Raw genomic sequence first — 14,638 nt, 5'->3', positions numbered from 1 at the left:
TCCGGTAGCAGCGGCGCCGGTGCGATCAGTCTAACCCTGCAATGACCGACCCGCCTGCCTAGCGTGGTCATTATCGGGCATATCTTTGATAGGAAGGAGAATAAAACCACAGCCCCTAGTTCGGCACAAAACCGTGGAATTTGGAACTCCCTACAAAAGACCTATGTCCAGCAGTGGACGTCCATCGGTTGATATGATGATGATTATATACCTATCCCTATCCCTACTTCCCTATCCCTATCCCTACTAATATTAGAAATGTCAATGTAAGTTTGTTTGTTACGCTTTCACTCAAAAACTACTTAACTGATCCTCATGAAACTTTGTACACATATTCTTGTAAGTGTTAGAAGTAATATAGGATACTTTTTATCCCTACATTTAGATCGGTTCCTTTGGGAGAGGGGATGAAGGTGTTTGACGATTTTACACAATAACTCCGACAAATTATAACCGATTTAAATAATTATTTTTGTACTATAGAGGTTATAATATGTGTTTAATTTTGCCCAAACTTTGTGTAGATCTGATGAATGTGGTTGGAGATAGAGGACAGAACTCCTCAGCGGACAACAGCAAACCCCTCATTAAAGGCTTAGCGATACTGAATATTTTAAATTTTTTTAGAACTACAACCATATTGAATGTCACATCAAAAACCAAAATCAAACGCAGACGAAGTCGCGGGCAACAGCTGGTATTATATATAATATTATATTTATAATTTATATTTAAAGGTACATTTAAGGTGAACGAGCACGAGTGTGGATATGCCTTATAAAAGGATTAACTAGCTCTCTTAGGTTAATCTTAATATATATAAATCTCCAGTCACGATGTTTGTCCGCGATGGACTCCTAAACTACTTAACCGATTTTAAATTAAATTGGCACACCGTGAGCCGTCTGGTCCAACTTAAGAGATAGGATAGCTTAGGTCTTAAATTATAGTCGCAATTTTATTTTATTGTAAATTATTTGTCTATGATTAATTGACAGTCACAACTCACATGTTATATTTATATATATACTACTATACTCATTTAAGGCTTAGCGATACTGAATACTTTAAAAACAAAATCTAACGCAGACGAAGTCGCGGGCAACAGCTAGTTGTTTATATATTACTATCTAGATGAGTATGCAAATGTGTGTGTACGATATTTATAATATCATCCATTGCGTTTTACAATGTTTTAATCTTGCCAAAGATACCTACGTGTCTTAGTATAATATAAAGGTATTATTTTTAAATTTTCCTTGAGGAAGATATTTTATGTGGTTTTTTTGTTTTCCAGTGGATAGTTAGTTAAAATGTTTTTACGGATAACGGGAATAAAACTTCAAGTGGCCATTTCGATTTGTCGTAAGTAATATTTTTGTTATTTTTAACCCTCGACGCAAAAATTATGGGATGTCATAAATGTGACGTGTGTGTGTGTGTGCTGTGGCATTTATTTCCCGAACGGATGATTTTTTTGTCGGAAAGGTGAATTATTCGGGAGTGTTTAACCCTTCCAACTCTAATCATCTCCACTACCATACGTATTACTAAAATCAAGAAAGAAAAAACATCGTGTAGGCAAGCGTCTTTCAGTTCGGCTGTATAACCATCAGGTGTTCTGTAATATAATATTTGTGCTGTGGGGATGGTAGTTCACATTACAGTCACCAACCCTCTCTTTTACGTGGTACGAGGCGTCTCAGGGAATATAACGGAGAACGGGCAGCATCCTCTGTGCTACTACTACCATCTACTGCGATCCCTAAACTGTATGTGCAGCGTGGAGATTAAGACGACACCGTCCTGTTTAGAGAGGACGACACTGTCCTGGTTAGCGGTAAAAGCTATTTATTATTAGGTGTAAATGCAGTCAGGCGCTGGTTTATCCATACTTAACATATTGATATAATGACTGCCCATTGGCGCAGTTAGCAGCGACCCTGCATTCTGAGTCCAAGGCCGTGGGTTCGATTCCCATTAATGAAAAATGTTTGTGTGATGAATATGAACTTTTCAGTGTCAGGGTGTTCATATGTATATTATAAGTATTTATGTATATTATTCATAAAAATATTCATTAGTCTTTGGGGCTAGATGGCGATGTGTGTATTGTTGTAGCATATTTTTTTTATTTATGATATAAATATAAATAATATAATAAATAATATCGTTCATTTGTTTCATCAAAATTGATATAATAGTTGACGAACTGGCAATCCTAGCTAGATTTTATCTGTGTTAAGGAAAACTAGCCCTCGCCCCCGGAACATACACAGACAGATTAAAATTAAGACATTACTATTATGTAGCTTTAAGGCGAAAAAATAAGGCGAAAGCATGTCTGATTTTTTTGTTATCTATGTAAAATTTAACTATTGCACAAATATTGATTAAATTTGGTATATATAAAATAAGGTCTGAATCCTGGAAAGGGACGAAAGAGTTTTTTCTCGGAATAATAATAATAAAAAAAATATCTCTTAAATTATTTAAACCACAGAAGTCGAAATAATTTTGTCCTCCACGCAGGTCTAAAATCACTAAATATACATAAGTCTGCACTCCTACAGAAAGCGTATTTTATAGCATGGGGCATACATGACACCTTAAATATTTTTTAACTTCCAGCTTCTGAAGTTAAACTAAGATACCTTTTATTTCAGTTTCAGTGATAGTGATCGGAACATCACCAAATCAACGTTCCCGTGTATTATTTATTTTTATTTTTTTATTTTTTATTTATTTGGGACAGAAAACAATTACATATTACAACAATAGCTCTTAAATTTAACAAAAAGAAAAATAAAAGGGGTTAATATGTAATCCACATAATATTGTAGGGCGATACGATGTAGATACAGGTGACTATGACAGATAATATTAATTGTAGGTACCTAAAGTACCTAATCAAAAATTAAAATTAACTGTCATAGCTATTAGCATTAACTTAATGCAAAAAAAAAAAAAAAATAAGTAAATAAATAAAAAATCTCTAGTGCTACTAATAAAGATACAAAACAAAAAAAAAACAACTAAGGAATAGAAAAACAAATTGATTGATTCATATAAAAGAAAGGAAAGAAAGAGAACATTTAACTTAGAAGACTAAATGACTAATCAGAGAAAATAATATTAATAAATATTGATTAAGTTCTATTTTTCATTTATTTAGAACAGTTTGAAATAAAATTATAAATATAACCTAAAATAAACTATTTAAAACTAAATAAAATCTAAAACGTCCTCGAAACGACCGCAGCGAGGCACAGTTCCCAAGATGCTGGCAGCATTGCCCCTTTGGATGGCCAAACTAATACGTTGGCCAAGGTAACTGCCCGCTCTAGGATCACCGGTAGACTCGATAACCCTTTTCGATAATTCTTTGAAAAGGGCTCTTGCCTCCGGACCCCACGGTCCCAAGTCTCTACTCCAAAATAAAAGTTAAGTTAAGTTAAGTTAAGTTCTCGAAAATAATACTAATATTTCAATTAGCTTGAAGTGCTTTTTTAATAGTTCTTTTGTAGCTACAGAAGCTTTTGTTCAGACAGAATGAAGATGTCAATGTTTGAGAAATTGTTATTAAAAGTGTCCAAGAGTCTACGCATGGGTGAGCGTTTTCCAGCATTGTTTCTGCAAAAACACACAGCAAATAACTTATACATAATGTTGTCAAGGGTGTGCGAACTCTTCTAATCCGCTGGCTACTCTACCGGGTTGACTTTGTTTTAAACCATTCTCATTCCAAGAGGAGACCCGTGGCCTGTGGTCTGCCGATAATGGGATGATACTGATGATGATGGTGAACTGTCCATTAATTATCGTACTAATGTTTCAGTCTACCTGGGGCCAATAATAAGTGGTTACGGAGGAAGCTGGTCAGGCCCTGTTATACCAAAATTACGCGACCTTGAGCAATCCCCATTCCAGTATTTGCTGACGGAGACGCAACTAGCCCTGGTCGGAAGCTTTGCTTATTTAGGGGCAATACCCGGTAATGATTTCAGATTTTATCTTACTTTTGGTTTTCTTTATAGCAGTAATTGCCATCGCATAAACCGGCCATGCCATAAACAGGTCATATCCTGCAACATGACATCCTGTGTCCATCAATTTAAGGCGTAGGTGTTAAGCCTCATGTGCCTGTTAATACAGTGGCTACCACAGCATTGCAACAATGCTGCTTAGCGGCAGAAATAAGCATGGCGATAGTAGTTCCCCGGAGGAGCTCTGTCACAAAAAGCTCTCAGCTCTCCAGAAGCCTTAGGGCCAGGACTTTATCCCTTTTAGGAGTACCAAGTTCACCTCCTCTACGAACTTCTCAGTTTTCGGGAGTTATGCGCGTTTTAAGCAAACGTTTCACTTGCGCAAACGCTAAAGTAAAATATTTTAAAGAAACCGGACATATGCCTAACAGCTCTTTACAATGATCTACGAAGGCTAAAGTGTAGCAATCCGCACTTAGCCAGCGAACTGGATTAAAAAACCTGGCCAAAACCTTTTTAATTGTAAGGGGCCAATTATTGATTGATAGTTTATTTATTTTATAAAAACATTTGTACACCACAAAAAAAAGACATGGAAAGGAAAAGAAGAAACTTAAATAGTAGGATACAAAAGGCGGCCTTATCGCTTATTAGCGATCTCTTCCAGGTAATCTTTATCATATCAACCGATAGACGTCCACAGCTGGACATAGATCTTTTGTAGGGAGTTCCAAATTTCACGGTTTTGTGCCGCTTGGATCCAGCGGCTACCTGCGACTGCGAGATGTCGTCTGTCCACCTCGTTGGGAGTTGACCAACGCTGCGCTTACCAGTGTGGGGTTGCCATTCTAGCACCTTGGGACCCCCAACGTCTGAAATGTGGAGATCCGTAGAAGAACCAGAGTTGCGGATATAGCTCAACGAGCCGCGAAGCTGAAGTGGCAATGGCCGGGGCACATAGTTCGGAGGAGGGATGTATTTTGGGGTCCCATAGTGCAGGTAAGCTTTGTAATAGGAAAACTAAGAGGAACCAAACGGGGGTTGTACAGAGAATTAAGAACATCATATATATAACTGAATGAAGATTATATATATTCAGCCATTATTGCATGCAGTGCATTTTGCCCAAAACCAGAGAAGACGCCCCGAGCGCACACAAACTTTTCCTACTGTCCTCATTTTATCGTAAACGTTTAGAACACCTTGGGACCCCAACGTCAGAAATGTGGAGATCCGTAGAAGAACCAGAGTTACCCATATAGCTCAGCGAGTCGCGAAGCTGAAGTCGCAATGGGCGGGGCACATAGCTCCGAGAACCGATGGACGTTGGGGTCTTAAGGAGCTGGAATGGTGGCCCCGCTCTGGTAAACGCAGCGTAGATCGGCCCCCAATGAGGTGGACAGATGACATCAGGCGAGTCGCCGGGAGCCGCTGGAGGCAAGCGGCCCCGGACAGTGTATTGTGGAACTCCCTACAAAAGGCCTATGTCCAGCAGTGGACGTCAATTGTTTGAGGTGATGATGTCATAACGATGTCTCATCTGGAGACTGGGCCAAAATACCAGAGAGACAAGACAAGATACCAGAGATTACTTGTGCCAAATTAACTCAAGATCGGTGCAGTTCTTAAGCTGAACATGCTTAACATACTTAACAAACGAACAAAACATATATGAATGTTAGGATCATTGTAAGCTAAAGCAAACGTTGCAGTAGATAACCCAAGCAGGTCTTATCTTTTACAACCGAAGAATTTGCATATTGGATGCTCAAGATAAACCTTAGGGCTTATTTGATACAGAATCACAGACACTTAGCACAGTTCCTAAATATTATTTACGTGTTTGTGTGATGATTTATTTATTACTAGCTGTTGACCGCGACTTCGTCTGCGCTTGATTTTGTTTTTTGATGTGGCATTAAATTTAGTTGTAGATCTAAACAAAAAAATAAAGTATTCAGTATCGCTAAGCCTTAAATAAGGGGTTTGCTGCTGTCCGCTGAGGAGTTCTGTCCTCCAACCACAGTTTGGCCAAAATTAATCACTTATTATAACCTACAAAATACTAGTACAAAAATAATTATTTAAATCGGTTATAATTTGTCGGAGTTATGGTGTAAAATCGTCAAACACTCATCCCCTCTCCCAAAGGAACCGAGCTTGATGTCGGGATAAAAATATTGCCATATTACTTCTAACACTTCCAAGAATATGGGTACAAAGTTTCATGAGGATCGGTTCAGTAGTTTTTGCGTGAAAGCGTAACAAACAAACTTACATTGACATTTATAATATTAGTAGGAATAGGGAGTGTGTTAGTACGACAGGGCCACTTACACTAACTAGATAGAACTACCTAACTGTCATCTTCATCTACTTCTGTCATTGTTATATAGTTATATAAAAAAAATTAACGGAAGATGACATTAAACACTATAAAAGACATGATATTAATATAGTATACTATAGTGATTTATCGGTAATATCATAGATTTGTATATTCTGGAACGAAAAACTTTACGTTTGGTATCTGATTTATTGAGGTAGGTATAGACTATGTAGCAGTGCGCTGCGTCCCGTAATTAACGCTGGCGAAGCCGCACATATCTAGTAATTTAATATTTTTCTTAAATTTATAATATTAAGGATTACTTGATAAAAAAGCTTGGGTGTGAATTGCTCTCGCTTCATAGCTTAATATAAATTTACTGGAAGATGGTGATAACAAAAAAAAAATTACCCGGCTAAGTTTGTTCTTAGACCTTATTTATTTATTTATTTATACTCTTTATTTGTACACCACTCAGAAAAACGAGACAGAAAAACGAGACAAAAAAAGAACAAACTCATGAAGAATGAAGCAGGATACAAAAGGCGGCCTTATCGCTAAGTAGCGATCTCTGCCAGGCAACCTTAGGATTAGGAAAACTAAAAAGAAAACGAATAGGTGGGGTACACTATATATTACATACATACGAATATCTACATACTAATACATAAACCAGACTACACAAATACAAAAATACTATTGATAAATATAAAAAATAAATATACTAATACACATCTTAATATACCATAAATACTTAAATATGAGTTTGAGTAGATAAATAAATAATAATTTAAGTTGGCGAACGAAGTTATCACCATCCCCTTACAATTATGTAAACAAATATGTATGAACGCTTCATAAGCGCCACAGGCGCTACATGAATAAAAAAAATTGAATTTGAATTTGATTTTGTTACATTTCAGGACCTTATATAACCACTTGGTTATCGAATTCAAAAGGACGAAAGCCTTGCCTGATCGCCGGTGCAGTTGTATCGGTGTTGGGCTATCTATTTTTGGCATTATCAACAAATCTAGCGATGCTGTACATTGGTAGATTTCTGACAAGTGTCTCGTTTGGGACCAACTCTATCGTTAATTTTGTGTATATCGGCGAAATTGCGTGAGTATAACTATTATGTAAGCATCAAAAGTGCTATCTAATATACTATATAGCAGTGGCGTGCATAGAGGGTATGCACAGGGTATGCAGATGATATAAAATGAAGAAAATGTCCTGTACGAGTTATAAAAGAAAGAAAAACAATCATCATTGTCACACATTTGTGTAAAATGTTACATTTGTGTCATAAATTAATTAAAGAATAAAAAAAATGTGTGACAGAGGAGCATAATCATAATCATAATCATAATCATTTATTTGCAAAAAAACATGTCAAATTATAGATGTTACAAAAAGTTATACAGATCAATGTTAAGCCCATTTAAAGGTATGCAAATCTTAACTTAAAAATAATTGATAACATTCAGAATTTGATTTATTACAATTAATTTCATTAAAGCTATATAATTACAGTTTACAATTTTACAATTACAGCTGGCTCAGTATAGCTACTGCAAAGCTATACTATATTAAAAAGCGCAGCACTGGTTTTCAGCTAGCACCCTTATCTTTGTCGTCACTGAATCCTATCGATTAAACAATAACAAAACAATAATAGAAACGGGTAGGCTTTTTATAACTCTTACAAAGTCTATCTTTTAGGTAATTTGAATAACGAAACATTTTGCTTTGGATTGACTTGACCATTCATTAATTAGCACACGCCAGGCATTGCGTGGTTTCTAATATCCTATGAGATAAAGAAAATTTCCTATCTCAGAAAGTTTTCATATGTTTTTATGTACTTATTCTTTTTTTGTAATGGTTACGGACTAACCAGTAAGGTGTAGCATTAAGCCATACACAAAATTAAAAAAAAAAAACATCCACACACACTTCCAGTAGCCATAGTTTATATTCGTCATCATTATCAACCTACTAACGGTCCACTACAGAGCACGAGTCTGGTACCATAATGAGAAAGGGTTAAGGCCGTCCACCACGCTGGCCCAGTGCGGATTTGTGGCGTAGTTTATAAGCACTCCCAATTCCCCGTAATCGGTTGTTACGCGTCGGAGGTGATCAAAATACCAAACCTACGACGGAGTTCTATCGAGGTCCGTATAGTTCATAAGCATTCTAAAAGATAGCTTTACTTAGGAGCCGAATTTGTGCCATCATTATTTTGACCTTCTTCGACATAAATCGAAATTGCTGTATTGGCCAAATACATGCGAGAAGCGGCTTGCAAAAGTTGTATGAAAATCCATATGTGGCATGGTTTGGCGGCTAATAAATTACATAGTAAACTCTGCCACGTAATTCAAAAACAGAACGATCTTTTGCTCGGATCAATGGCAACCAAGGAGGTAACTTATCAAAAGTGTTATTTGAATTTCGAACTCGGTTGCAAACAAAATTCCTCTTTTACTGGCCGTTGCAATAATTTATTATATTCATTCTTATGTATGGTTTAATTTTTTTTTGTTAACAGATCGCCAAAAATTAGAGGAGTATTGCTCTCAATTATTGGAGCAATGTTTACGGTGGGTTCGATACTAGTATTCTCTACAGGACCGTATGTTTCATATTATGGGACGAGTTACATTGGTCTGGCTTTGTGTTTACTTCACGTGATTTGTTTATTATGGATACCAGAGTCTCCGATTTTCTATGCGATACAGGGTACATATTTTTTTTTCACTTATTGCTTTAAGGGTCGCTAAGAACTAATATTTCTATTCCCATCAACATTCTTCTTCATAAAGTATGTAAAACTAAATAAATAATAAATAAATAAATATACTACGACAATACACACATCGCCATCTAGCCCCAAAGTAAGCGTAGCTTGTGTTATGGGTACTGAGATAGCTGATAATTATTTTTTTATTAATATAATACACATAAATACTTATAACATACAGATAAACACCCAGACACTGAAAAACATTCATGTTCATCACACAAACACTCTCCAGTTGCGGGAATCGAACCCACGGCCTTGGACTCAGAAAGCAGGGTCGCTGCCCACTGCGCCACTCGGCCGTCAATAAAACTAAACAATAATAACTAAATAATAATATTAAGATCAAATATTTTAATTTATAGGTAATGAAAAAGAATTGACAAAAGTACTAGAGGACTTAGGCAGATCACAAGATGCAGAGAGATTACTGAACATGGGAAAAGAAATTACAAATACGAATACTAAGACAGAGTGGAAGGAGTTATTTTACGTGAAAAGTAACAGAAAAGCATTGTTTATAGCCGTTATAATAAACGTTCTACAGCACGGCAGTGGTGTAATGGCTGTTATTTTCTTCTCCGCTGCCATATTTGATATGGCTGGATCATCTTTAAAGTCGCATTTAGCTATGATCCTAATTGGATGCTGTCAATTATTGGGTAGTACCATAACACCGTTCTTCATTGAGAGTACTGGAAGGAAGAGAATATTAATAACGTCAAGCGCAATATGTTCATTGAGTATGGTAAGAACATTTAATATTGGCTAGAGAATTCATAAAATCCTGCAGTAATCCTTTAATTTCCCGGGATAGAAATCTATTCTACTTCCTGAGATAAAAGTAATATACATGAAGTTTTTCTGACCGATTTCGGCAACCCAAAACCACGCGGGAGATATTATAATGCACAAGTTCGCAAACACAGGTGCATTCTCAATTCCTTCACATTTATAATTCGATGAGACGGCAGATTCAATACGACAGAAAAGAGACTGGCAGACTAGCTCTGCTATTAAGAACCTTATGATAGAAAAACCCAATACTATTCATTGACCTGACCCAGGACTTGGTGATCTGCAGCTCATGCTAATCACTAGACCAATGAGGCAGTTAAATGTATTTTTCTTTAATGCTTATAGAAGAGTGCTTAACTGCAATCACACCTGATGATGAATGATGATGCAGCCTAAGGTGGAGCACGCTTGCCAAGTAGATGCCTATTCTCTCTTGATTTGAAGGTACTCATATTGTAGGTACTGGGGAAAATGGAAGATGGAAGTCATTCCAGATCCTTGCGGAGCGAATCAGAAACGAAGATGCAAAGCACTTCGTACGCGTACGTGGGACCCCGGACACATCAACCAAGTAGGGATGCAGATCCTTACGGTGCCTCGCGGTTCGATGGTAAAAAGATGAGGGAGGAACTAGATCAAACGGTTCTTGAGCACACTCTCGGAAATTTATTTTATAGAATAGAATAATTAATTACTTAGATACTCTAATTACGAATAGTAATTTACTTAGATACTCAACGGAAATCTTATTAAGACGGAAATCGCTACCATCTTAGCTATAAATCAGTAACTTAAAATTTTGGATTGCTGTAGACATAGTTATTGTTATGATTCTTCTTTTGTTTCAGTTCATACTTGGCTTATACTTTTACTTAGACCTTATAGGTAACCCTGTTGTGGATAATATAAAATGGTTACCGTTGGTGGTGCTTATCTTGTTCTACATTGGTTACGATTTTGGTAAGTGTTTTTAGATAACCTTCTACTCCAGGTTGTATAATATCTGACTCTAGATGACGCGAGATTCTGACATCGTGAATAAGGTCAGGTTTAGAGGCTTTGTTCTCCAAAGAACATACTGCTAACTTTCAAGAGACAGCCCATTGGCGCAGTGGTCATTGACCTTGCTTTCTGAGTCAAAAGCTGTGGGTTTGATTCTCACAACTGGAATAATGTTTGTGTGATGAACATGATTGATTTCAGTGTCTGGGTGTTTAAATGTATATATTATGAGTATTTTAGTATATAATTTAGCAAGTAAAAATATTTATGCATAAAATATTCATCAGTCATCTCAGTACCCATAAAACAATCTACGCTTACCTTGGGGCTAAATGGCGAATAAAAAAATAAGAGATTTACTTTTTATTATTTTTTATAGTACCTAACGTTTTTAAAATGCCATCCATCCGTTTTTCTCTCTAAATATCTTGCGGTATATTTTTTTTTTAACTGACATTATCATAAGCTTTATCTCAATATTTGGACGATGAGGTCAACTACAAAGCGAATATACAAAATGTTAACATCTAACATATTATTTCCAAAAGAAGAATTTGAATTCGAAGAATTTGTATTTGGAACGGCTGAACTGATTTCGATCGGACTCTCACAGATGGGTAGATTACACACGTAGTAGGTTAGTGTAGTAACGTGGTAGTAGTGTGGTTCGATGACTTCTATTACCATAATATAGCAAATTCATACGTCGAGGCAAATAATGAATCTTTTTGTTTACAGGTCTTGGCATTATTCCAAATGCAATAATGGGTGAGATGTTCACACCCAGCGTGAGAAGCAAGGGTTCGACTGTAACTATGACGTCATCATGGCTGTTCGGGTTTCTAATCTCAACAGCTTTTGGCGCATTGCTGGAAGTAGTTGGGGGACATGTAGCGTTTTGGTTCTTTTCATTTACATGCGCCTGCGCAGCCATATTTACTGTATTCTTCGTACCGGAGACAAAGGGAAAAACTCTGTTGGAGATTCAGGAGGGTTTATAACAAAGCATTTTTATATAGAATTTTGTACATAATATTTTTTTCGAATAAATGATGAGTCTCGAGAGATATAATATAAATCATATATCTTTAAATCATCTAGTTTTTTTTTTCACGGGTAGATTTGGGAAATCTGTTTGAGTCCTAGCACGTTACGTGAAACCTGCATGCCTGAGAGTTCTCCATAATGTTCTTGTGGTCCAGCGTGGTGGTCTAAGGCCTACACTCTTCTTATTTTGGGAGGAAACCTATTCCCTCTAGTGGGCCGTAAAACGTAATGGGTTGATATTATGATGACGTTGATTATACAGGTACCAATAATCTTTTTTTTTTTTTTTTAAATAATAAATATACTAAATAAATAAATATTCTTCGACAATACACACATCGCCATCTAGCCCCAAAGTAAGCGTAGCTTGTGTTATATAGTTACAGTTATCAAAAGTTTAATTATTTCCCCACTTTACAAAACTACTATACCTACCTAGAATACTTGGTAAGTTTTGGTATGTACATTTTGCTTTTGCCAACAGATACACAGACATCATAGGAATACTCTTGACAGTTATTGGAATATTTACCACTTCGGGTTCGATAACGTTATTCTCTTTTAGACCATTTGTTTCGTACAAGGCAATTACTTATCTTCCTTTGGCTTTAAGTCTATTTTACGTATTTTGTGTATTCTGTTTATTGTGGATACCAGAGACACCGATTTACTATATGTTACAAGGTACGTTGATTTAAAACCTTCTGTAGTATTCCTTCTGCATATATATACCAGTGTTCGTTGAGAGCACTGCACTCGAAATTATCGACGAATACCTAGGACACACGATCCAGTTAGGTAGGCCCAATTTCGAGAAAGAGGTTAACCGCCGTATCCAACACGGATGGGCAGCGTTCAAGTTCGTGACATCTTTTTGTCTTAAATCCCTCACTGCCACAAAAAACTGTTCGAAGATCAAATTCTTCCAACAGTGGAACCTACGGTTCAGTGGAAACGTGGTCGCTAACTTTGGGCTTCATCAGAAGGCTCAGAGTGACTCAGCGGGCCATGGAGAGAGCTATGCTCGGAGTATCTGTACTTGATCCAAATGAGGAGATCCTTAGTTAAACCAGAGCTACCGACATAGTTCAAGGAGTCGCAAAGCTGAATTGGAAATTGGTGGTGCACATAGCTTGGAGAACAGACGGACGTTGGGGTCCCAAGTTGCTGGAATGGCAGCCCCCAATGGCAGGCCCGCATTGGTAAGCGCAGCGTTGTTTGGCCCCCAACTAGATAACACAAACGATATCAAGCCCGTCTGAGAGAGCCGCTGGATGCAAGGGGCACAGAACCGTGGAATTTAAAACTCCCTACTGAAAACTATGTCCAGCAGTGGAGGTCTATCAGTTGATATGATGACGATGATGATGATGATGTCAAATGTAAACCTATTTACAAAAACGCCCGCATATTTGAACAAAACAAAAAAAAATTGGTTAAATTATTTTTTTCAGCTTTTACCCAATAGATGAATGCAAAATGCATTAGTGCGTAAAGCAAACATTTTAAAATTAAACGAACACAGGGAAGGCTAGAGTTTCAAAAAATACATTTTGTTTACATAACCCAACTATAAACAATTTGAATAAAAAACCTGGTAAAAATCCGCAACGAGCACTAAATATAGATGCAATGTTCGTTGCGCTAGTACATTTTAATGTGGCTATGATCATAATCGGATGTGCCAACTATCAGAAAGTGCTGTAACACAATTCTTTATTGAGAAAACTGGAAGAAAAACTACTTAATAATATCAAGTGCTTTGTGCTTTTTAAGTATGGTAATTATATCATGAACTGCATTTTGTATCTGTATTCATCTTTGTTTATTATAATGAGTAAAAGTTTTCTTTGTTACTCTGTTACTTTTGTCGGAGACAACACTTTATATTTTCAATAAACCTATATGCGAACCCATTTCATGACTCAATTAAGCCTGATCAATGCAGAGTATATTTGTAACATCTTTTTATTCAAACAAATGCTCCACTCCAAAAAAATATAAGCTTTTTTCAGTTGCACTTGATTTTTACTTTTACTTTTTCTTCTCAGTTCTTGCCGGCTCTTCTCAGTGGAATCTGCCTTCCGAACCGGTGGTAGAGTCACTAAAAGCAGACTGAGTTGACGTTTCAAAAGTGCTTATAAATTAGGTCTACTTGAAATAAATGAATATTTTTTTTTTTTTTTTTTTAGTGTCCATCAAACTGAGGCGTAGGTATTGAGCCTAATGTGTCTGTAATAACACCTTCAGCCACGCTCTTCAGACCGGAACACAGCATTGCAATTCAAAAAAATTCAAAATTCAAAATTCATTTATTTCAAGTAGGCCTAATATAAGCACTTTTGAAACGTCAAGTCTGTCTGTTTGTAGTGATTCTACCACCGGTTCGGAAGGCAAATTCTACCGAGAAGAAGCCGGCAAGAAACTCAGCAGTTGCTCTTTTCCAACATCAACAATTTACATTTTGCATTTTAACATTCATTTTTCTATCTTGTGAGAGCTGAAAGCGGAGCCGGAAGCTTCCAAGCAACCTTGTCATTAAAAAATTCATCAATTGTATAGCAATAATGCAGCTTACAACAGAAATAAGCATTGTAACGCAAGACTGGGAAGTCCTTGACAGAATAACACAATACCCCATTATTTTTTTGTCTATCGAGAAAAAGC

At 36.6% G+C, this 14,638-nt stretch overlaps 1 protein-coding gene across 1 annotated transcript; it reads left to right on the top strand.

Annotated features, from left to right (window-relative positions):
• Positions 1-1,193: 1,193 nt before the first annotated feature.
• On the top strand, positions 1,194-11,970 carry LOC120634203 (facilitated trehalose transporter Tret1-like). Its single transcript, XM_039904667.1, has 8 exons — positions 1,194-1,239; positions 1,298-1,365; positions 3,839-3,994; positions 7,239-7,437; positions 8,873-9,063; positions 9,490-9,872; positions 10,771-10,882; positions 11,663-11,970. Exons 2-8 carry the CDS (start codon positions 1,314-1,316, stop codon positions 11,923-11,925), a joined length of 1,356 nt encoding a protein of 451 aa, XP_039760601.1. The 5' UTR covers positions 1,194-1,239; positions 1,298-1,313; the 3' UTR covers positions 11,926-11,970.
• The last annotated feature ends 2,668 nt before the right edge of the window (positions 11,971-14,638 follow it).

This window comes from Pararge aegeria, chromosome 23 (assembly GCF_905163445.1).
Source record: "Pararge aegeria chromosome 23, ilParAegt1.1, whole genome shotgun sequence".
Taxonomy (NCBI): domain Eukaryota; kingdom Metazoa; phylum Arthropoda; class Insecta; order Lepidoptera; family Nymphalidae; genus Pararge; species Pararge aegeria.
Note: the sequence above shows the minus strand (reverse complement) of the source record. Positions and strands in the feature narration are given on the sequence as shown.